The sequence below is a fragment of the Gorilla gorilla genome, chromosome 3 (genome assembly GCF_029281585.2).
Source record: "Gorilla gorilla gorilla isolate KB3781 chromosome 3, NHGRI_mGorGor1-v2.1_pri, whole genome shotgun sequence".
In the NCBI taxonomy this organism is placed as follows: domain Eukaryota; kingdom Metazoa; phylum Chordata; class Mammalia; order Primates; family Hominidae; genus Gorilla; species Gorilla gorilla.
The window spans coordinates 130,291,505-130,317,559 of record NC_073227.2 but is presented as its reverse complement, the minus strand read 5'-3'; the positions used below and the strand labels follow the sequence as shown (position 1 = coordinate 130,317,559).

The 26,055-nt window shown below is 39.5% G+C and overlaps 1 protein-coding gene across 3 annotated transcripts in view; it reads right to left on the bottom strand.

The window, feature by feature from the left end:
• EGF (epidermal growth factor) overlaps positions 1-8,953 on the bottom strand; it is a 101,135-nt gene extending 92,182 nt beyond the window's left edge. For 2 of the 3 annotated variants that reach the window (XM_019026089.4, XM_055385738.2), the window contains exon 1: positions 8,327-8,882. In XM_019026089.4, coding sequence (XP_018881634.3) covers positions 8,327-8,453 — 127 coding nt within the window. In that variant the 5' untranslated portion in view covers positions 8,454-8,882. Of the gene's footprint in view, positions 1-8,326 lie in introns of all 3 variants that reach the window. The other variant, XM_019026088.4, reaches the window with a different exon arrangement.
• Between the last annotated feature and the right edge of the window lie 17,102 nt (positions 8,954-26,055).

Below are 26,055 nucleotides of genomic sequence, written 5' to 3'. Positions count from 1 at the left end.
TTTAACCAGAAAAGTGTTGGAGTGAATGAAATAAAACACTATTTCTCAACTGATACACCATGTGCTGAAGAACAAGGCAGCTGCCGTGATGCTGTTGCGACTATCTGTATCCTAGCAACCACCTACCCACAGAAAGAACCACCTCATGGATGTAATTCCCTTACTGCACACAAAGCTGGTCCATAGCACCCTGGGAAGTCAGTCTGAATGGAGGAAGGAGGCAGTGCCTTTCTCCAAAAGGACTCTTACATCACTGGGAAGAAGCTTTGCAAATAAATTAGTGTGCCTACCATGAATCACTGTCACAGCAGTTGGCTGGCTCTCAAATACCTTCACACACACACACAAATTCCAGTATACTGAATGTCCTAGGAAATACTTGGGAAACCCAGACACTGAGAGGCATTAGTATGTTTGGTCAACTTGGGAGAATCAGAAAATCAAGTCAGAATAAAAAAAAAAAAAACAGATGCTCACACCAATTCAGATTCCAGACTTAGCAAGGAGGTCAACAGGTGATGAGAGTAGAAGTTTCTGCCTTGTATTTGGCTAAAACAACTGAAGTTTCTATACATTTGCTAATTCCCAGAATTGGGAAGAAAGCTCTGGAAGATGCTTTTAAGAAATAGAACATCTCCTAAAGAAAGACATATTGACAAGCATTATTCCACAATTGCCTTTGGAAGTTATTAACTTTGGCCATATAAAACAAGAGAGTAAAACATTTTCAGAGATAGTAAGATCTTTCAAGAAGTGTAAAGATCCCTTCTGTTCAGTGAAACTTTCTCTTCGTCTACACCTGGCAATAATAGTATTCATCCTTACAGACCTGACTCTCAGTCATCTTGTCATGAGCCCCAGCAAACAGGACAGCTGGGAAGGGCCTGGGATGGCCGTGTGCACAGCCACCTCAGTGGTAATAAAGAATCTCTACAAAGTGAATCTAGTTCTTAGTTCACCTAATATCTAGGCAATACTTCCTTCATGGTGAACAATATTAGCATTCTGGAGGAAAGCGCTGGTCTGTAGGCAAGAAGTAAATAGACAATGGGGACAATTACATTCCAATGGTCAGGATCTCTGTAGTTGCTGTTGTTGTTTCTGGTTCTTTCTTAAAGTTAATTCTAATTCTCACATGAGAAACTATAACATAATAAGACTAATATTTTGTTTACTAGCTCTAGGATGGCCCAAATTTGGAGTAATAATTAAACTAAGCACTAAACTGCTTCCTGGAATTTAAAATTTCTTGAAAAAGATTTAGGAATCCTTTAACAGAATGTGATTTCTTTCTTTAAAACTGACCTAGACCTTTCTGAGAGATTCCAGGGCCTGCCTCTCTTATCCTCGCCCCATCAAGTGCTCTCCCCTGTTCTCCTCCACCTCTGGCTACACCAATGAGATAAAGTGATTTCTTTCTTAAAAACTGACTATTTTGAAAACGCTCTCCAATGCAGTCATTTCCAGCTACTGAGGATAGTTATTGAGTCTTTAATTGTTTTGTTTGCAATAAGTTTATAAAAACTACTTCTGTACAATAATTGCTAAAATAGCTTAGATCAGGCAATTTACATTGGAAAGTTGCTAGGTTCTCCTAGTTTCCTCTATTGTAATCAAAGTGACAAAAAGTTTAAGGACTTCGAACAGATTTTAGAAGACTTATTTTCCAGGTAAGAAATCTTTGTTACCTTTCATCTGAGGTTCAATGTTTGGCTTTTTAACTCTGTATGGATTAAAAAACAACTTATAAATTCATCTATATGAATTTGTTAAATGAAACCTACGCATCAATGATAAAAATAAAAGACATTGTACTGATTCACAAGCCAAACTATTTGATGCTCCCAATAGCAGACCACTGACTGACTAGGGAATATTCTGAGCATACTTCTCTATTTACAAATGTGTATCGTTTACACTTGACCTGTCCAGTCAGTAACTACTAAATAAGGGCACATTTCTTTTTTATAGTGAAATTTTTTGGACCATGCCACCACAAGCAAATTGCTGGAAATTAGCCTCCTTTAAAATCCTTCCATCCTAGACCTTTCTGAGAGATTCCGGGGCCTACCTCTCTCATCCTCACCCCATCAAGAGCTCTCCTCTGATCTCCTTGATCTCTGTCCACACCAATGTGAGGCCACAGTGCTCCTGGAAGTAGTTCCCCCTACCTGTCACTCATGTACCATTTCACCTGAGCACAAGTGAGATCAATGTCTAACTTTTACTAAAGTCCTCTTTAAGGATTGTGGATAAGGGAGGAGGACAACCTACAGTATAACTCGCAATCACTGGCCATGACCAGACCTGTTAAAGTCTCTTTTCAAGTCAGTGCCCTGCCTTACTTATGACTTATGTCCATCAAGCCAAAATAAAGGCACTCCCCAGCTCCGAAGTGCTGTAGTCCCTTCCCAGACTCAGAATACAGGACAGAGAGAGATACAGACAGAGAGAGAGAGAGAGATGAGAGAGAGAGAGAGATATGAGAGAGAGAGAGAGAGAGAGAGAGAAGCATGCATTCCTAATACCTGGGACTGCCTACAAGAATCTTCACTTCTGTCTCAAAATTAACATCTCCCATTGTAGAAGGAAAAGAAAAATGATTACTTTGAAACCAGGAGCCAGAAATTCTCAAAGGAGTACACAACTGTTTTTGTTTAGCAAAACACATCAGTGCACTATTTAATAGTTTTTGAAGTTATTTTCATTTAAAAAGGCAAGTCTCGGATATGATCAGAAAAGCAAAATTGGAGGAAGAAGAAATCTAAAATGTTCTGCAGAAGGATGTGGATGGTCTGAAGTAGATTAAAGAGGCCCAGGAAAGCGGCCAAGGTGCCGGTCAGTATCACTGTGGGAGAAAGAGGGTTTCGCTCATGTGGTGGAAGACTAAGGCCCAAGAAAAAGAGATGCCTGGGAAGTCCCTTCCACAGATGACATTGTGTCACTTTTAGGAACAGGAATGAAAAATGTTTTACTTTGTTGTTGGAAGTGCTGGGATGTAAGCAGCCCCTGCCCTTGCCCCAACCCTCCCAACAGCAAACCTTCAGGTAAAGTCTGTCCCCTCACAGCTCATAACAATTGTTTCCTCGTTCTTTCAAGAAGTAAGTGAGACAGGGTGGTGGCTGGTGTGAGGTGCTGAAGTATGGGAAAGGGACAGTACATGAGGGCAGTGAGACACACAGTAGATGAATCATTCAGTAGGAGGCCCAGAAGGGACACATAGCCTTGCCTTCCTCATCACAGCCCCCACCTCCAGCATCTTCCAAGACAGAGGAGAGAGACACTGGGTTTCCTGGAACATATGATAGAGGTGCAGGACACTTTAATTTAAATAGATGCTGAGCCCAGCAAGCCACAGGACTTGGGCATTTCTCAAACTCCAGGTCCCCCTCAGGAACATCATCTGGCCTTCCACTCCTTCCGGAAGAATCTCAGCACAACCACACGCATTTCTGTTTCTACCATTACACACTCTGAGAAAAGTCATTCGCTATGAATAACCCACCTTTACTTGAAATAAAAAAAAAAAAAACCACACCTAGCAATCAAGAGAAAGGAACAGAGCTTATAGTGAAGAAAAGGTAAACGTTTATTCTACCATTTCACTTATTTTCTAAAACTATCTTCCAAGGAGGGTGTATATCACATAGAGGCTATGTAAGATGGTTTGCTATTGTGTAGAAAGAAAATATTAGATATATTATTTGTTGTGTAATGTTCATTACATACACATGTTCATGTGTACAGTGTACATATTACATGTATGTAATTCATAAGTAAATGTGTTTATTAGAAGCATATGCTTACATTTTAATTATTTTACTGATGGAACGGAGTCTGGAGACTACTGATTTAATAAACCAACTGAGGCCAGTCGTGGTGGCTCATGCTTGTAATCCCAGCACTTTGGGAGGCTGAGGCGGGCTGATCACTTGAGGTCAGGAGTTCGAGACCAGCCTGGCCGACATGATGAAACCCCATCTCTACTAAAAATACAAAAATTAGCAGGTGTGGTGGCATATGCCTGTAATCCCAACTACTCAGGAGGCTGAGGCAGGAGAATTGCTTGAACCTGGGAGGCAGAAGTTGCAGTGAGCCAAGATCATGCCACTGTACTCCAGCCTGGGCGACAGAGCAAAACCTGTCTCAAAAACTAAAAATAAAAATAAAAAACCTACTGATCACATGGGATTAATAGAAGCCCAAACCTCACCATTACATAATATCCCCTTGTAACAAAGCTCCACATGTACATCTGAATGTAAAGTAAAAATTGAAATTTAAAAAAAAAGACAAAAACTAAAAGCTAAAAAACCTCCAACCAACCATACTACCCAAGGAATAATTTGAAATGGATTTTCATAAAGGCAGATTTGTAAATTATAAAGTAAGGTTTTTAATTTGCTTGAGCCAAATTATTAGTCTGTTTACTTTTGATGGAAACAATCAATTACTTGCTCTACCCTGAACACAAGCAACTTCTAAATTGAATGTCAAATATTTTGACAAGCTCAAATTAGCCCCAAAATGTAAATTAACTGAGAAAACTAACTTACCATTTTTATATGCTTTTAATAGCTTTAAAAATCCACAAGGGAAGGGTTCCACACATGGACAAAAATATGCAAAAAACTGAAATAATCGCTATCACTTTCAAGTGGCTTGTTTTTGCTGCTGTTAAAATAAGATTATTACCGGTAAGAAACCTGATGAACAGAGTTAATTTGCAATGAATGAAATATTTTATCAGTTGGTGTAAGAAAAAGACAAACACCAGAGCCACAGTTTCACAAAGGTACTTACTCAAATCAAGTTGATATGTTCTTGTATTTTTAATAAACATTTCTTCTGATTACAAAAATATGAGTTATGTATTTTTAAATTATTTTGACTATAATTTTTAATGTTGTAGAACTATTATTGGGTTTTTCACTATGGCATTTTGTCATGTATAAAAAGTGTTCAATGATTATAGGCGAAACCAAGCCACATTTAGAAAACACTATTACATTCATAAAAATAATTTTTAAAACAACAAAATCATTAATAGAATCTCAGGCTTATCGAGTGTTTATTGTATGCCAAGCTCTGTTTTGTGCACTTTACATATATTAACTCAGTGGTTCTAACCCAGGCTGTTGGTTAGAATCACCACATTAAAAAAAAATGAGGCCTAGATTCCACTCCCAGAAGAGACTCTGATCCAGACTGCCCGGGGTGGCCACCCAGATATTAGTGATTCTAATGTGCAGCCAGCATTGAAAATGAATACATTAACGGAATACTGACAAGAGTCCTCAGAAGAGGGTACAATTATCTTCATTTTAGGTTAAGGAAAATGAGACACACAGTTCACAAGCAGCAGAAATGGGATTTGAATCCAGGCAAGCAATCTGTCTCCAAAATTTATGCTTCTTTACCACTAAGCTCAATGACCAAACACCACTGAATATTTGGAGGTTAGTTTCACTGCTGTTAGAAAAAAAGAAAAAAACTGCATAACCCTGGCTGAAAAAACAGACAAGCTCCTGGTCTCAGAATTACTCTGGTTTGCACATGACTGGGACGCTGACCACGCCTTAGCCGGTACTGAAATCACTGATTTCACTGTTTACTACTAAAAGTGATAACTTAGTGCCACCCCAGGATCCCTCCTGCAGCTGGGAGGCTGTACTTCTTCCTTACCCTTTATTACCAAAAAAGTTCATATAAATAATGCAGGTACAGAAGCCAAACAGGAACAATTTCTTTTTCAACTGTTATTTGTCCTCCAGGGTAAATAGACTTGAAGGTTCAGAAACCATTTGCCAGCAGTTTTCTTTCCTGCTCTCCTCACCTGCTGTAGCTCAAGTAGACGCTAACAGAATACTCAGTTAAAAGGAGGGAGAGGGAGGGGAATAGAAAGAAACCTAATTGTGTTGCTATCACTTGGTTTATCCGGCTAGCAGTCACATGAGTAACAATCTTGCATAAGTTTACCTGAATACTGTTAAACCATAAAGCATTCTTCCTGCTGGGTCAGGTGGCTGCAGAGGTGATCTGTCTCAATGCCAAGGGCAAGAAATAAGGCAAGTAGAATTTAAATGAGGGAAAAATAGATGATGGCACCATGTCTATTTAGAGAGGAGAAAGAAATACTATCCTCTGAAATGCACACAGTGACAAAGGGTGACCCAGGGAGTTATCAGCTAACATGAGACCAGGAGTGTAAAGTACGGGATTTAAACCAGTGACTTGCAAGAAATGAGGTAGCAGAGAGGCAGGGAGTCCCAAAGTGCCATCCACACATTCCACATTCCATGGATCTGTGCCGTGTCACTGCACTGTTCAAATACGGCATCTCATCGTATGACTTGATCAAAGAGATTTAGCCAAGACGTGGAGCCCAAGAGGACATTTATTGAGCGTGCTCTGCTAAGCACCATGCTTGGTACATGCTAGGTTATCTCATGTGATTCTCCACAAAAAAATCCTAAAAGCAGTGGGCGAGGGTATTATTTCCCAGAGATATTCTAAAGTAACTCAGCTATTAAGTTGGTAGCATGGATATGAAATGAGGCTTGTTTGTTTCTAAAACCTGTGGTTCCTTCCACTCTGTAACACAGTCTCCCCAACTCATTGTTTCTATCCTGGGTTTCATGTTTATTGGGTACAACCTACCTCAATGAAGGCACTTCTGAGCCACCAGAGGTGGCAAGGAAAACAAGGCATAGACTTGCTTGCCAGCAGGAATCAGACTATTCTGAGATCCTAGAGCCATCCATAAAAGCTCATTTTTGTAATTTCTTGGGTTCTGCTTCAGCAACCTGGGTTCTTCTTTCCTAGCTTCTGGCTGCCTGATAGATTGGCCCAACCATCACCCCTCACATCCCATGCAAATGACAGTGCCCAACTCTAGATATTTGCCAACTACTCCACGGAAAATTCTCCCGCCCCCAAGGAGAGTCCAGTCCATTTGACGTAACTGTATACAAAAGTTTTACTTCTGTCTCCAACAGCTGAGTCTAAGGTTCATGGGGCCATTTTTGTCATTTGTCACCCTCTTTTTGTTGCTGTTCTCTAGGACTATGTCATTAGCAGATCAGAGAAAGACGCCTCATTCATACACAAGAATTTGCTGAGTACACACTGTGGAAGCAGGAATGTCCTAGGTGCTGGGAACATAGAGATCACTAGGATTAAGTCTTTATTTCAAATACCCTAGAGTTCTGCTCACCTGTTACAAGGAGTGCTACCTGAGAACAGAGTCCAGAGATTCTGAGCAAAAGCACCTGATTTCCTCATCGGGAACTTCCTTAATGGGAGAGCCAGGACAGCAGCCTAGCTTTGGCAGTTTGGCTCCATTCTGCTCTCTTTATTCAAACTATTGCCTATTGTGTACTGTCTTCCATAGGTGTCTCTTCTGGAAACTGTACTGTGTTTCCCCCCTCAATCTACCTCTTTTTAAAAGCCAGATGCCATCTCAAAAGGGCAAGCTGATAAAAATGGAATGTCGGGGCAGCTCATACCCTCTCATCAACAGAGGCGGCTGCCGTGTCTAAGCAGCAGGTTGGAGGCCCACCCAAGGATTAAATAAATGAATTAACAGTTAGAGAGAGAATATTTTTCAGGCAATATCCTTTGGCAGGATTGTAATTCGCATTCAGTCAAGCTCCCATTTCCCCTTGGCGAAAAATCCATTTAATTTGAGAGGACAGTGTGGCTTATTTACCCATTGTCATATTTGGCAGTTCTCAAAGTTGCAATGCACCTGTTACTAAAACTCCGGAGTTGTGTCAGAGCCTCAGAAACAGTAAGAGTGGGGAGAAAGGGAAGGAGGTTGAAATTGAAATTTAGGTTAATTTTCACAATTACCTTTGTTCACAGTTCCCTTCCCATTTTTCACTAATTTTTAGGAACTTCTGAATTCTTACAAGTTATCAGAAGGAAGGATTTTTTTCTTTGTGGCTTAAGAGTTTCAAACAGACAAACAAAAAATCAACCATCTGTTTCCCTAATTTCCAAGCCAATTAGCCAGGTGTTAATTACTCCTCTTGTCAGAGTAAAAGCTGAAGCTTCCATGAAATGTTCTGCTAGTTTAAAATGAGGCATATTCATTCACTTATACACAGAAGTACAGTTTGAGAGTTATGAATTTTTATCGTTGGTAGCAGATTAGCCCTAATGGCCAGTAAGAAAATAAACATGCATCAGAAAACAAAAATTAAGCAACTATGCATACCCAAAGACAAACTTTTTTAAATGCCCAAGTATACCAGATTGAACCAACAGGGATGTGGGGGCAGTTTCCCGGAGACCTGGAGCTCCTTTTCATTGGAGTACTTACCCACACAAGTAGAATTCCCATTTCCTGCGAGAGTACCTTCAGGACAGCTCCAGTGCTGCGGTGCTGAGAGACTAACAAAACTGAATTTTAAAACTACTGGCAACAGAATGATAAGAGTGAGCAGCATAATCTTGATGAGTTTGAACTTTCAAAAGAAAACAGCTTGATTTTGCTGGAGCATGGCCCGGGCAAGGTGAGTATGATTGACCCCAGATGCGGCTGCCTGAGCGGAGGCCTCAGCCCTGGGGCATCTTTTACTCTCCTGTTGTGCTGTTGTCCTCCAAGCTCTTTCTTCAACTGAGAGACCTTCTGAATGCCGCCTGCCAAGGGAAGCCACAGGAAAGATTTCTTTATCTATGTTTCTTTGGAAGCCAGTAAGAAATACCTGACACCGTTATGACAAATTTCACAGAGTTTAACAGCCCTGCTCTGGCTGACTTCCTGTGACAGAGCAAGGCAAAGGCTTAGAGAGGAAAAAGAAAGGAAGAACTGATGGAAAGTTCCAGCCACAACCCTTGGATTGGGGCTGAAAGAAGAAATATGGAGATACGATTCCTCTCCCAACACAGTTTTTCTTTTTGAAAAGTGGAATGACTCAGCTTTGCTTTTTAAAGCTCTTCAGGCTCCACCTCCTTTCCTTTAGTGACACTTGAGTGAGCCTCTGTTTGCAAATGAGAATGTGGGCAATTCCTCCACACAGGAAAGTAGGGATGGCTGCCAAAGAGGAGATAACTCACTACTCACCATAAATATCCTGGGCAGAACTGGGAGAGAGGAGTTGGGGGCTGTGGAGGTGCTCATGGTGAATGGCAGGAACTGCTAAATATTGGCTATGTTTTAATGTCTGGAAGGATGGAGACAAAATTAAACCATGCAGTATAAATCAATAATAAGCAGCACTGCTGATAGTTTGGATTGATAATAATTGATCCTTCACATGAGCAATAGTAAAGATAGTTCACCTTCAGCCCATTATTTGAATGAAATGTCAATACCAGTGCACATTCCAGGACCTTTATCTTATTTTTCTCTTTCTCCTGTATAGTTTATAGCGGAATTTGAAAGATTATTCTTTCCAAATCAAAGGGAAATCCCTGAAGCCAAATGAAGTGATACAGTATGCACAGACACCTTTTCTTTCAGCATGAGCATGATAAAACATCACGAGGGGCCAGGAGTGCAGAGAAAGGAGTGGATTGTTATTATAGGGCCATTGGAAAAAATAAGCTAACAGTGCAAAGCTGGGAAGCACTGGAAATCCAGCACAGAGGAATGCTGTTCCTTCTAAGATAATTTAGGCTTTTTTTTTTCACATCTCTGTGACAGAAAATAAGAACTGGACATATCTGTTAGCTGTCTCCTCAAACACTTTCTACTTGGAGCAACAGCGGTTATTTCTTCAGGAGTACAACTAGGGCCCAAAAATACCCAGAAGGCAAACAACTTATAGCAGATTTGATGCACGATGGAAATTTCTGTCAGTTTACTCCATCCTGGAAAATGGACTTTCATTTAAGTTACCCTGAGGTAGTGTTCCAAGTGCTGGTCAAAAATGTACGTAAAAGCAATAGTCACAAAAACAACCGTCACACTAGTGAACACCCCATTACAGAGGAGAACAGACTAACTCTAAGCCTTTTACTCATACTTAATTATGTCCTGATTATTCTCCAAAGACTGGATCACTTTCCTGAAACAGCTTAAGTCAGGATTTCTCTTATTTCAGCCAGCCTCTGCCAGGCAGCTCTGAACCCTTACAGGAGAAACAGACCCTGGGGAAGGGGGAAAGAGAAGTCCTTTAGGTGGATATGCGGAATATTCCATTGCTTTCTGGACTCAGTCAGACTCAAGACTCATAATGAGCATCCTACAAATAACCTGCACTGACTCTTCGAGTTACTAACTTTATTAATAAGCTTCCCTTTCAGCACAATACATTGCCAGCATTCCAGATGACAGCAATGGAAGGGGCTTAGAGGACAATCAAGCATCAAGCTGTGTCAGTGGAGTGGAGTGGAGTGGAGAGAATGATATGAAGACAAACATGAAATGATCCACAGCTCTGTTCTGTTTGGATTTGGAATCTCTCATATTATTTTTGGTTGGAAAAAGGTTTGCTTTCTTAATTACATGTCACCTGGGCTAATGTTGTCATTAATGTTGAGTACAAGCTCCCTAGGAGATGATGGAGTCAACAGAGGTATAGCAGATGCTATGGCTGATGACTGATGATGAAAATCAATCCCAGCTAATTCATCATCTACAGTTGCCCAGATAGCAAAATCATAGGACAGTGCTACCCAACTAGGAAGGATTTACAGAGATATTTAATAAGTTTATATTGCAGCCGGGCGTGGTGGCTCATGCCTGTAATCCCAGCACTTTGGGAGGCCAAGGTGGGCAGATCACACTTCAGGAAATCTAGACCATCCTGGCTAACACGGTGAAACCCCATCTCTACTAAAAATACAAAAAATTAGCCAGGCATGGTGGCACATGCCTATAGTCCCAGCTACTCATGAGGCTGAGGCAGGAGAATCGCTTGAACCCAGGAGGCGGAGGTTGCAGTGAGCCAATAACAGGCCACTGCACTCCAGCCTGGGTGACAGAGCAAGACTCTATCTCAAAAAAAAAAAAAAAAAAATAAATAAATAAATAAATAATAAGTTTATGTTCCTACTTCTGGATAAAACTGAACCTTTCTTGCACTCAAGAAAGGTTGAAATAAACTCTTTATTTTAAAATTGACAAGAAATGCACTATAACTTATAGGTTTGAGCTGCCAAATATGTTTTAATTTCTGGAATTGAGTTAAAGTTAACTAATTCATTCATTAATTAAGCAGCTATATATGATAGAGCACTGCCTGGAGTACAAGAAACAGAAGTCGTAGTCCTTAACATCAAGAGCTTGCTGAGGTTGATTAACAGCAACAACAGAGAGTATGAGTATGAGCTAATGAATGACCAGCCACCAAGTATGTGACTGGTCACAAACTGGGTGTCAGGAAAGAAGGAGGGGAGCTGCAATGGACTTTGGACTACAGCATGCAGTGTGAAGCTCTGTGGAGTAATTAGGATGCCTCAGAAGGACATAGAGAAGGAGAAGGGTCATGCTGACAGGATGTGGAACAGGAATGGACAAAAATTTTTTTTCTTATTTAATAGTTCCTTAGATCCTGAAGGGACACAGCTGGGTGGGGGAAACCCTGCTGGTAGGTCAGTAAGAAAGTTAGACATTAATAGCAAGGAGATAGCTCTGAATGGTTATAAGTGTGAGTGGACAGCAATAGCTGGAAGGGACTATTGGGACATATGTTTATGTGTGCTTGTCATAAAATTCTAACTTTTCTGATGAAATTTCCTCATTGAAACACAGGGCACCTAGTTCTCCTGGGTTATGTATTTACTGTGCTCAGCACCTCTTACTAATCACTGCCACCGCCACACCATCAACAGATTACTTCCTTAATTACAGCATGTCTCGTCATCATTCTCCCAGGTATTTTAGTTTCTAAAAATGTAAAGGTTTAGGGAAAGAATTCTGGATTTCCCAAAACAATCTTTCCCCACCCTTCAGTTCTGCTCAACCTTATAAGAAGTACAGTACCATTAAATGAAGAGCACTTCAAGTGCTCTACAAGGCTTGACAAGAGAACTAAAGATACTGTAAAATGCATATAATGAAACACTACTTGCTGGAAGTAATGAAAATGCAAACCACTATTTGCAGCTCTTATTATATGTATAAAACTGTGAATCAGGCAGGGCACGGTGGCTCACGCCTGTAATCCCAACACTTTGGGAGGCTGAGGTGGGTGGATCACAAGGTCAGAAGTTCGAGACCAGCCTGGCCAATATGGTGAAACTCCATCTCTACTAAAAAAACAAAACAAAACAAAAAACTGTGAATTAGTATCCTCTTTGCTTGCCACTCAAAACTGGAAAGATGTATAAAATAGATGGTGGAGAGAAAATATTTGAGTTGGTGACATATGGATTATTTCAATTTTAAATACCAGAGAAACAAAATAAATTAAGTTGCTTTCCTTTGGTTTTCCCAGCCTGATTTCTAATTAAGATGCATTCTTTTTCATTTTCATTAAAGTAAAATTTATATAAAGTGAACATATTTTAAGTGTACAATCTGATGAGTTGTGGTAAATGTATATATACACTTCATCAATACCTCAAACTGTCTTTTAAAAAAACACCATTTTTGGTAGAAATTTCCAAGCATAGAACATTTCCTTTACCGTCAAAATTTTCCATATACTCCTTCCAGTGAATCCCGCTCATAGGTAACCATTGTTCTTCTTTCTCTCATCATAGATAAGTTTTGTCTGTTCTTGAACTTTATATAAAGGCAACCATACAGCACGTTTAACTTTGGGTCTTGCTTCTTTTGTTTAACATAATGTTTTTGAGACTCTTGTAGGTTGTGCATATCAGTACTTTATTCTTTTTTATTGCTGGGAAGTATTTTTGTATGAAAATAGTACAATTTGTTTACCTATTCTCTTGTTCATGAACCTTTGGATTGTTTCCAGGTTTGGCTCAATGAATGTTTTCATTTCTCAACAGTTAATACCTAATTACTAGTTCATAGGGTAGATATATGTTTAACTTCATAAGTAACTGCCAAATATTTTTCCAGAGTGGCTGTTCCATTTTATACTCTCCCCAGCAATGTATGTGAGATCCATTGTTCCATGTCTTCACCCACATTTGGTACTGTTAGTCTTTTAAATGTTAACCGTTTTTGTACATGTGACATAACACATTGCAATTTTAATTTGCCTTTTCCTAAGGACTAATGGTATTGACCATCTTTTTTTGTGTTAATTGATCATTCATATATCCTCTTTTGTAAGACATCTGTTCAAACCTTTTGCCTATGTTTATTGTATTGCTCGAAGTTTCATTATTGATTTGTAGAAGTTCTTTATATATAATCTAGATTCAAAATCTTTGTCAAATCTTTGTGTTACAAATATTTTTTCTAGTTTGGGGCTTATGTATTACTTTTCTTTTTCTTTTTCTTTTTCTTTCTTTAAGAAAAGGTCTCACTCTATTGCCTAGGTTGGAGTATAGTGGCACAATCATAGCTCATTGTAACATCAAATTTCAAGCAATCCTCTTGCCTCAGTCCATCAAGCAGCTAGGATTATAGGTGCACACCACCATGTCTGGCTAGTATTTTTATTTTTTGTGGAGATGGAGGTCTCACTATGTTGCCCAGGCTGGTCTCAAACTCCTGGCTTCAAGCAATCCTCCCACATTGGCCTCCCAAAGTGTTGAGATTACAGGCATAAGCCACCACACCTGCCCTCTATTTATTTTCTTCATGGTGTCTTTTTTTTTCCAATAGGTTTTTGGGGAAGAGGTGGTGTTTGGTTACATGAATAAGTTCTTTAGTGGTGATTTCTGAGATTCTGGTGCACCTGAGCAGTGTACACTGTACCCAATGTGTAGTCTTTTATGCCTCATATCCTTCCCACAGTTCCCCCAGGTCCCCAAAGTCCTTTGTATCATTCTTATGCCTTTGTGTCCTCATAGCTTAGCTCCCACTTAAGAGTGAGAACATACGATGTTTGGTTTTCCATTTCTGAGTTACTTCACTTAAAATAATGGTTTCCAATTCCACCCAGAGTGTTGCAAATGCCATTATTTCGTTCCTTTTTATGGCTGAGTAGTATTCCGTGGTATATATGTACCACATTTTCTTTATCCACTTGTTGATTGATTGGCATTTGGGCTGGTTCCATATTTTTGCAATTGCAAATTGTGCTGCTACAAGCATGTGTGTACAAGTGTCTTTTTTGTATAATGACTTCTTTTCATCTGGGTAGATACCCAGGAGTGGAATTGCTACATCAAATGGTAGACTTACTTTTAGTTCTTTAAAGAATCTCCACACCTGTTTTCCATGGTTTACATTCTCACCAACAGCATAAAAATGTTCCCTTTTCACCACATCCACTCCAGCATCCAGTATTTTTTTATTATGGCCATTCTTATAGGAGTAAGGTGGTATCTCATTGTAGTTTTGATTTGCATTTCCCTGATAATTAGAGATGTTGAGCATTTTTTCATATGTTTGTTGGCCATTTACATATCATCTTTTGAGAATTGTCTATTCATGTCCTTAGCTCACTTTTTGATGGGATTGTTTGTTTGTTTGTTTCTTGCTGATTTGCTTGAGTTCCTTGTAGATTCTGGATATTAGTCCTTTGTTGGATGTATAGATTGTGAAGATTTTCTCCCACTCTGTGGGTTATCTATTTACTCTGCCAATTATTTCTGTTGCTGTGCAGAAGCTTTTTAGTTTAGTTAAGTCCCATTTATTTACCTTTGTTTTTGTTCCATTTGCTTTTGCATTCTTGGTCATGAAGTCTTTGCCTAAGCCAAAGTCTAGAAGGGTTTTTCCAATGTTATCTTCTACAATTCTTATGGTTTCAGATCTTAGATTTAAGTATTTGATCATCTTGACTTGATTTTTGTATAAGATGAGATGAGGATCCAATTTCATTCTTTTGCATGTGGCTTGCCAATTATCCCAGCACCATTTGTTGAATAGGATGTCCTTTCCCCACTTTATGTTTTTGTTTGCTTTGTCGAAGATCAGTTGACTGTAAGTATTTGGGTTTATTTCTGGGTTCTCTATTCTGTTCCATTGGTCTATGTGCCTGTTTTTATACCAGTACCATGCTGTTTTGGTGACTATGGCCTTATGGTATAGTTTCAAGTTGGGTAATGTGATGCCTCCTGATTTGTTCTTTTTGCCCAGTCTTGCTTTGGCTACGTGGACTCTGTTGTTTCATATGAATTTCATGATTGTTTTTTCTAGTTCTGTGAAAAATGACTGTGTATTTTGATGGGAATTGCATTGAATTTGTAGATTGTTTTTGGCAGTATGGTCATTTTCACAATATTGATTCTACCCTGCCACGAGCAGGGGTTTTGTTTCCGTTTGTTTGTGTCATCTATGATTTCTTTCAGCAGTGTCTTATAGTTTTCCTTGTAGAAGTCTTTCACCTTCTTGGTTAAGTATATTCCTCTGTATTGTATTTTTTTTCAAGCTATTGTAAAAGGAGTTGAGTTCCTGATTTGAATCTCAGCTTGGCCGCTGTTGGTGTATAACAGGGCTACTAATTTGTGTACATTAATTTTGTATCCTGAAACTTTGCTGAATTCATTTACCAGTCCTAGGAGCTTTTTGGATGAGTCATTAGAGTTTTCTAGGTACAGGATCATGTCATGAGCAAGCAGCAAGAGTTTGACTAGCTCTGGCTAAGACCATAGTGTCTTTTGATAAGCAGGTGATTTTAATTTTGATAAAGTTCAATTTATCATTTTTTTCTTTTGTGGTTAGCATTTTTTGTGTTCTCTTTAGTGGTGATTTGTGAGATTTTGGTGCACCCTTCACCTAAGCAGTGTACACTGTACCCAATGGGAATTGCATTGAATTAATAGATTTTGCAGAAATCATAATAAATCATTCTATTTTTTTCTAGGTACTTTTGAAGTTTTTGCTTTTTGTGTTTGGGTTTGTGATTCATATTAATTAATGTTTGTATATTATGTAAAGTTGAAGTTGAAGGGTTTTTTCTCTATTTAGATATTCAGTTGCTTCAATGTCATCTTATGAAGAGAGTTTTCTTTCCTCTTGAATCACTTTGACACTTACTGAAAAATCATTTGACCATCTATGTGTGGGTCTATTTTCAGACTTGATTTGTTGACCGCTTTGTCTGTCCTCATGCCAATACCATATGGTCTTGATTACTATTGCTTTGTAGTAAGTCTTTAAAATCTGGTAGGGTACATTCTCAGACTTTGCTGTTGTTTTTTTCAAGATTATTTTTGGCTATTCTTTGTTCTTTGCATTTCCATATACATTTTAAAAGTAGTTTGTTAATTTCTACCAAAAATTTCTTTTGGAGTTTTGATTGGGATGTCAATGAATATGTAGTCCAATTTGGGAAGAACAATCTTAACAATATTGAGTCTCCCAGCCTATAAACATAGCATATTTCTCCACTTATATAGATCTTCTTTAATTTCTCTCATCAATATTTTTGACTGTTTAGTGTAGAGCTTTACACATCTTTTGTTAAATTTATTTTTGTTTTGTGTTTTTTGGATGCTTTTATGGATAGGAAACTTCTATTTGTTTTATATTCCAATTTTTTGCTGGTGCTTTATATAAATAAAATTGAGTTTTGTCTATGGGCCTTGCATCTTTCCACCTTGCTAAATACTTCATTATGTCTGGAGTTTGTTTATTGAATCCAAAGGCTAATATTTCTCCCACAATACCAGAGGTAAAATAAAAATAATAGAATAAAATGCCTATCTGGGTTTTTCAAATATCAGCCACCTTCGTTTGCCATCATTCAGGACCCACCACAAGGAAGAAGATTGAGGAAGAAAAGCATTATCTAACCTTGATGAAAGTAGGCACTAACCCCATTTATGGAAGATAAATCTGAGGTTAGAAAAGTTAAAGAAGGCTCCACATGGTGACTCACACCTTTAATTCCAGCACTTTGGGAGGCCAAAGCAGAAGAACTGCTTAAAGCCAGGAGTTGGAGACCAGCCTAGGCAACAGAGTGAGACCCTGTCTCTACAAAAAAATTTTTTTAATTAGCTGGGAGTGGTGGTGGTATATGTACCTGTAGTCCCAGCTACTCGAGAGGCTGAGGTGGGAGGATCTCTTGAGCCCAGAGGCTGCACTGAGCTATGATTGTGCCACTACACTTCAACCCAGACAATAGCGCAAGACTATGTCTCAAAACAGAAAAGATGAGGAATTTGCCCAAAGTCTCACAACCGTCTCTAGTACATGAACCTAAAACACACTCTTCTTTAAGGTTTATTTTATTTCACTAATAATGTTATAATGAGCACCCATTCCCCCATGCTTGCTCCTAAGATCATCCCATCCATTCTTCCTGGTTTTACCAACTTATTTGGTGTTCCCCTGCATTTAAAATTCCACGTGTAAGGTATATCTGGCTGCTGCTGAATGCCATAATTTCTGTTGTTTGAGAAATGAAGTATTCTTCTTCAGTGACCCATAAAGATGTCCCTGGAGATAATAAGAAAAAGAGGCAGCCATGAAATTAAATAAACAGATGCCGTGATCTTCAAGGAAGTTTAAATCAGTACTCAAGACTGGAAAATCAAATAAGAATGTAAGAAAAGAAAACAACCCCAAGAATGAATGCAAGTGAGTGTCTTACTTGTGGAATAGCCAATAAATGGTGTTATTCCCAATTTTACACAAAGTTTTTAAGTATTTTGGAGGGAGAAGAAAGAAAGGGATTTAGCCACTTTTGCTAAGACTAAAAGTCATCATGAGGCAATTTTAAAAACACCAGATCTCAGATCCTGTCACCTGATTTAAATCGATGTCATGGAAGGGATCTATTCTCTCTGACATCACCTATGGCTCCAATTTCCCTAAGTGCTTTCACATGTATATTTTAGCCATTTCATGAAATGCATCTGCTAAATCAAGAATAATAAAACAACGCAATTCTGGCACTGTGCAGATGAAATCACTTATGTAAGGTATTTTTTAAACTATACCTCAGAATCTGACTGCTTTATTTATTAAGAGGAAAGTTATGTTGTTTCCAAGAAGTTTGGGAACCAGTTGTAATTTTCTTTTTTTTTTTTTTTTCTTGAAACAAGGTCTCACTCTGTGGTCCAGGCTGGAGTGCAGTGGAGTGCAATCACAGCCCATGGCAGCCTCAACCCCTCAAGGGCTCCTCCCGCCTCAGCCTTCCAAGTAGCTAGGACTACAGGCACATGCCACCTGGCTCATTTTAAAAATATTTTGTGGAGATGGGGTTCTCCATGTTGCCCAGGCTGGTCTCAGACTTCTGGGCCCAAGCAACTTTCCTACCACAGCCTCCCAAAGTGCTGGGATTACAGCCATGATCCATCTCACCGGCCATAATCTTCATTTTTAATCCTCTCAAGTGTTGGAGATTATGAAGTAAAATTAGATCTAACATGCATATACACAAGTAAAATTACAGCCTCAGCCCTCTAATGTATGCTGTGGCAAAAAGAAGAATGGAAATAACCATACCTGAGGCTTGGGCCACAGTGTGTCCAAAATGTGACTTAGAGAAGAGGGGATCTACTTTAAAATTATGACCAAAGGGCCAGGTATGATGGCTCACACTTGTAATCCCAGCACTTTAGGAGGCCAAGGCAGGCGGATCTCTTGAGGTCAGGAATTCAAGACCAGCCTGACCAACCTGGTGAAACCCCATCTCTAATAAAAATACAAAAATTAGCCAGGTGTGGTCGAGGGTGCTGTAATCCCAGCTACGCGGGAGGCCAAGGCAGAAGAATCGCTTGAAACCAGGAGGCAGAGGTTGCAGTGAGCCGAGATCATGCCACTGCGCTCCAGGCTGGATGACAGAGCAAGACTCTGTCACAATTAGAAAAAAAATTATGACCAAAATGAAGAAAACTGAGGTTTGTGATTGCCTGGCCCATTCATAACATGAAGATTTTGGCACAATTCCTGGATTATATTATTATTCTGTATGTTAAGAAATGATATATTTTATTTCTCACCAGTTGATAAATGGTTAGTTAATGTGGCACATATGTAGATCTTGTATCAAAATAAGTTTGACCTTTAAAAGCCAACTTGCATTTGGTATAGCCCTTCCAGCAAGCTATGTGGCAACACATTTTAGTCATAAAAATATTCATAGGTGTTGACCATGTAATCTCACTCCTGGCAATTCTCCCTAAAGGAATAATCTCTCCACTATAAAAAGAAATTCTAATCATACAAATATATATTGCAATGTTATTCGTAGTAGCAAACATTCAAAACCATTTTCAGTTATAATTAGGGAAATGGTTAAGACATTGTTATAAGAACATGATACAGTCATTAAAAGGGAAGTGTTTACCACAATATTAATAGAAAAAATACAAAATCATATCTACTCTACAATTATATTATTTTTTATTTTCATATACATGGATAAGAAACAGAAAAAATGAAAATAGCTTATTTGAATAGGTAGTCAGATTATGGGCTTTTTCCTTTTTGATTTAAATTTTTGTTATTTAAAGTTGTAATTTTAGGTCAAGCACAGTGGCTCATGCCTATAATCCCAGCACTTTGGGAGGCTGAAGCAGGCAGATCACTTGTGGTCAGGAGTTTGAGACCAGCCTGGTCAACATGACAAAACCCCGTCGCTATTAAAAATACAAAAGCTAGCCAGGCATAGTGGCGCACCTGTAATTCCAGCTACTCAGGAGGCTGAGGCATGAGAATTGCTTGAATGGGGAGACAGAGGTTGCAGTGAGCCAAGATCTTGCCACTGCGTTCTAGCCTGGGTGACAGAGTGAGACTGTCTCAAAGCAAAAAAAAAAAAGGCATAATTTTAATGAGACATGAAGCCATCCACTGACCTTCAGGTGAAGACACTGTATTCAGTTCTCTGATAGCCTAAAGCCCCTTTCCTCAAGTCTGCTGCCTATGATGGTGCTCCCCTGCCCTCCATTCTGATTCAGAAGTTTTCAGCTCTATCAGACCCAATTGCCCCACTAATATCCCAAAATGACATTGACAGATAATAACCTCCCTGCCCACATATTTTTAAAAAATCAACATAATTATTAATTGTATTATAAATGAGAAATAAAAAGAAAGTAAATCAACATATGTATATAAATATACAAATGTTTGGGCATGATTATACTAGAGAAGACCCATTGAAAGTGTCAAAAACTTACCAAGGTAGGTGGATCACTGTGAATTCAAAAGCTACCAATACAGATAGAATGAATTAACATCTCAAATACTATGACTGGTCTTGCCATCAGGGGCTCAACTTTCCAAAGGGTGAACAGCTCTTAGGAACAGTTCAAAACAAATCAAAGTACAGCCTTTCTTCTGTTGACATGGTGTCATAAAAGATTCCCTGTACCTAAAACCATGTAAAAAATACATTGTGTTTATATGTAAAAACAGTTAGTCTCTAGGCTAGTAATTGTTAACCATGACTGCATATTAAAACAGCCCAGGAAGCCTTCAATGCTCCAGATGCATAGGACTCAACCCAGTCAGTTCAATCACACCTTCTGGGAGGGGGACCCAAGAACCAGTGTCTTTGCGTCACCTGGAGCTGATTATATGGGACTCTTAGGCCACATATAAGACCTGAAGAATTAGAATCTTCATTACATAAATATAAGTAGATAGAAAGGATAAGTTATAATATTCAATAATACAGTAGGGAAATTATAATAAATAATAATTTATTGTATATTTCAAAATCACTAGAAGAGAAGAATTGTAATGTTCCCAACACAAAGAGAGGATCAGTGTTGCAGGTAATGGATATCCCAATTACCTGACTTGATCATTCCACATTGTATACATGTATTAAAACACCACATGTACCTCAAAAATATATACATCTATGATATATCCGTTTTAAAAATACAAAAAAAAACCCTTCACTACATGAAGGCTCCCAAGTGGTTCATATGCCTATTAAAGTTTGAGAAACACTGGTCTAGGTTCAGATAATCACACAAAAATGTGCTCCATTAGCCTGAAAATCCAGCAGAACATCCAGGGGCTGTTTGAGATTTGGAAAACTCTTTATGGTGTGGGACTTTCTAATACATGGGGACATCTAGCATTCCTGTCTCCCTACCAATAATTGCAAGTTAGACAATCCCCCCTCCCACAATCATTCTGATAACTGAAAACACCCCAGAACTCTCTAAACACTTCCTAGGAGTTGGAAGTATTAACCTAGGAAGAATTAACCTAATTTTTTGAAAAGTCAAGTTTACTTTCCTTGCCTTCACTACCAAACTACCTACTCTTCCCTTAATGGTAAAACTGTCACCTCGGGACTCCTAGCTGCAATTTGTTACAATTTCACACTCTCCTTTGCCTCACAGAGTCTCTTCAGATAGACACTAGCCACCATTCTGTCCTTTATCCACTCAGTAAATATTTATTGAAAGCACTCACAGAGGGTGGAGCCAAGATGGCCAAATAGGAACAGCTCCAGTCTACAGCTCCCAGTGTGAGCGACGCAGAAGATGGGTGATTTCTGCATTTCCAACTGAGGTGCCGAGTTCATCTCACTGGGGAGTGCCGGACAGTGGGTGCAGGACAGTGGGTGCAGTGCACTGTGCATGAGCTGAAGCAGGGCAAGGCATCGCCTCACCTGGGAAGCGCAAGAGGTCAGGGAATTCCCTTTCCTAGTCAAAGAAAGGGGTGACAGATGGCACCTGGAAAATCAGGTCACTCTCACCCTAATACTGCATTTTTCCAATGGGCTTAACAAAAGGCACACCAGGAGATTATATCCCGCACATGGCTCGGAAGGTCCTACACCCACAGAGCCTCACTCATTACTAGCACAGCAGTCTGAGATCAAACTACAAGGTGGCAGCAAGGCTGGGCGAGGGGCGCCCGCCATTGCCAAGGTTTGAGTTGGTAAACAAAGTGGTCTGGAAGCTCGAACTGGGTGGAGCCCACCACAGCTCAAGGAGGCCTGCCTGCCTCAATAGGCTCCAACTCTGGGGGCAGGGCACAGACAAATAACCTCTGAAGACTTAAATGTCCCTCTCTGACAGCTTTGAAGAGAGTAGTGGTTCTCCCAGCACGCAGCTTGAGTTCTTAGAACAGGCAGACTGCCTCCTCAAGTGGGTCCCTGACCCCTGAGTGGCCTAACTGGGAGGCACCCCCCAGTAGGGGTGGACTGACACCTCACATGGCTGGGTACTCCTCTGAGACAAAACTTCCAGAGGAATGATCAGGCAGCAGCATTTGCGGTTCACCAATATCTGCTGTTCTGCAGCCACCGCTGCTGATACCCAGGCAAACAGGGTCTGGAGTGGACCTCCAGCAAACTCCAACAGACCTGCAGCTGAGGGTCCTGACTGTTAGAAAGAAAACTAACAAACAGAAAGGCCATCCACACCAAAAACCCATCTGTACGTCACCATCATCAAAGAACAAAGGTAGATAAAACCACAAAGATGGGGAAAAAACAGAGCAGAAAAACTGGAAACTCTAAAAATCAGAGCGCCTCTCCTCCTCCAAAGGAATGCAGCTCCTCGCCAGCAATGGAACAAAGCTGGATGGAGAATGACTTTGATGAGTTGAGAGAAGAAGGCATCAGAAGATCAAACTACTCCAAGCTAAAGGAGAAAGTTTGAACCAATGGCAAAGAAGTTAAAAAACTTGAAAAAATATTAGACAAATGGATAACTAGAATAACCAATGCAGAGTAGTCCTTAAAGGATCTGATGGAGCTGAAAACCATGGCACGAGAACTACGTGACAAATGCACGAGCCTCAGTAGCCAGTGCGATCAACTGGAAGAAAGGGTATCAGTGATGGAAGATGAAATGAATGAAATGAAGTGAGAAGAGAAGTTTAAAGAAAAAAAGATTAAAAAGAAATGAACAAAGCCTCCAAGAAATATGGGACTATGTGAAAAGACCAAATCTGCGTCTGATTGGTGTACCTGAAAGTGACGGGGAGAATGGAACCAAGTTGAAAAACACTCTGCAGGATATTTTCCAGGAGAACTTCCCCAATCTAGCAAGGCAGGCCAACATTCGAACTCAGGAAATACAGAGAACGCCACAAAGATACTCCTTGAGAAGAGCAACTCCAAGACACATAATTGTCAGATTCACCAAAGTTGAAATGAAGGAAAAAATGTTAAGAAGGGCAGCCAGAGAGAAAGGTCAGGTTACCCACAAAGGGAAGCCCATCAGACTAACAGCTGATCTCTCAGCAGAAACTCTACAAGCCAGAAGAGAGTGGGGGCCAATATTCAACATTCTTAAAGAAAAGAATTTTCAACCCAGAATTTCATATCGAGACAAACTAAGCTTCAGAAGTGAAGGAGAAATAAACTACTTTACAGACAAGCAAATGCCGAGAGATTTTGTCACCACCAGGCCTGCCCTAAAAGAGCTCCTGAAGGAAGCACTAAACATGGAAAGGAACAACTGATACCAGCCACTGCAAAAACGTGCCAAATTGTAAAGACCATCAAGGCTAGGAAGAAACTGCATCAACTAACGAACAAAATAACCAGCTAACATCATAATGACAGGATCAAATTCACACATAACAATACTAACCTTAAATGTAAATGGGCTAAATGCTCCAATTAAAAGACACAGACTGGCAAATTGGATAAAGAGTTAAGACCCATCAGTGTGCTGTATTCTGGAAACCCATCTCACATGCAGAGACACACATAGGCTCAAAATGAAGGGATGGAGGAAGATCTACCAAGCAAATGGAAAACAAAAAAAGGCAGGGGTTGCAATCCTAGTCTCTGATAAAACAGACTTTAAACTAACAAAGATCAAAAGAGACAAAGAAGGCCAAGAATGGTAAAGGGATCAATTCAACAAGAAGAACTAACTATCCTAAATATATATACACCCAATACAGGAGCACCCAGATTCATAAAGCAAGTCCTTAGTGACCTAACAAGAGACTTAGACTCCCACACAATAATAATTTGAGACTTTAACACCCCACTGTCAACATTAGACAGATCAATGAGACAGAAAGTTAACAAGGATATCCAGGAATTGAACTCAGCTCTGCACCAAGTGGACCTAATAAACATCTACAGAACTCTCCACCCCAAATCAACAGAATATACATTCTTTTCAGCACCACACCACACCTACTCCAAAACTGACCACATAGTTGGAAGTAAAGTGATCCTCAGCAAATGGAAAAGAACAGAAATTATAACAAACTGTCTCTCAGACCACAGTGCAATCAAACTAGAACTCAGGATTAAGAAACTCACTCAAAACTGCTCAACTACATGGAAACTGAACAACCTGCTCCTTAATGACTACTGAGTACATAACAAAATGAAGGCAGAAATAAAGATGTTCTTTGAAACCAATGAGAACAAAGACACAACATACCAGAATCTCTGGGACACATTCAAAGCAGTGTGTAGAGGGAAATTTATAGCATAAATGCCCACAAGAGAAAGCAGGAAAGATCTAAAATTGACACCCTACCATCACAATTAAAGGAAGTAGAGAAGCAAGAGCAAACACATTCAAAAGCTAGCAGAAGGCAAGAAGTAACTAACATCAGAGCAGAACTGAAGGAAATAGAGACACAAAAAACCCTTCAAAAAAATCAATGAATCCGGGAGCTTGTTTTTTGAAAAGATCAACAAAATTGATAGACTGCTAGCAAGACTAATAAAGAAGAAAAGAGAGAAGAAACAAAAAGACACAATGAAAAATGACAAAGGGGATATCACCACCAATCCCACAGAAATACTAATTACCATCAGAGAATACTATAAACACCTCTACACAAATAAACTAGAAAATCTAGAAGGAATGGATAAATTTCTCAACACATACACCCTCCCAAGACTAAACCAGGAAGAAGTTGAATCTCTGAATAGACCAATAACAGGATCTGAAATTGAGGCAGTGATTAATAGCTTACCAACCAAAAAAAGTCCAGGACAAGATGGATTCACAGCCTAATTCTACCAGGAGTACAAGGAGTTGCTGGTACCATTCCTTCTGAAACTATTCCAATCAATAGAAAAAGAGGGAATCCTCCCTAACTCATTTTATGAGGCCAGCATCATCCTGATACCAAAGCCTGGCAGAGACACAACAAAAAAAGAGAATTTTAGACCAAGATCCTTGATGAACATCAATGCAAAAATCCTCAATAAAATACTGGCAAACCGAATCCAGCAGCACATCAAAAAGCTTATCCACCATGATCAAGTGGGCTTCATCCCTGGGATGCAAGGCTGGTTCAACATACGAAAATCAGTAAACGTAATCCAGCATATAAACAGAACCAATGACAAAAACCACACGATTATCTCAATAGATGCAGAAAAGACCTTTGACAAAATTCAACAACGCTTCATGCTAAAAACTCTCAATAAATTAGGTATTGATGGGACATATCACAAAATAATAAGAGCTATCTATGACAAACCCACAGCCAATATCATACTGAATGGGCAAAAACTGGAAGCATTCCCTTTGAAAAAAGGGACAAGACAGGGATACTGTCTCTCACCACTCTTATTCAACATAGTGTTGGAAGTTCTGGCCAGGGCAATCAGGCGGGAGAAGGAAATAAAGGGCATTCAGTTAGGAAAAGAGGAAGTCAAATTGTCCCTGTTTGCAGATGACATGATTGTATACCTAGAAAACCCCATTGTCTCAGCCCAAAATCTCCTTAAGCTGATAAGCAATTTCAGCAAAGTCTCAGGATACAAAATCAATGAGCAAAAATCACAAGCATTCTTATACACCAACAACAGGCAAACAGAGAGCCAAATCATGAGTGAACTCCCATTCACAATTGCTTCAAAGAGAATAAAATACCTAGGAATCCCACTTACAAGGGATGTGAAGGACTTCTTCAAGGGGAACTACAAACCACTGCTCAAGGAAATAAAAGAGGATACAAACAAATGGAAGAACATTCCATGCTCATGGCTAGGAAGAATCAGTATTGTGAAAATGGCCACACTGCCCAAGGTAATTTATAGATTCAATGCCATCCCCATCAAACTACCAATGACTTTCTTCATAGAATTGGAAAAAACTACTTTAAAGTTCATATGGAACCAAAAAAGAGCCCGCATTCCCAAGTCAATCCTAAGCCAAAAGAACAAA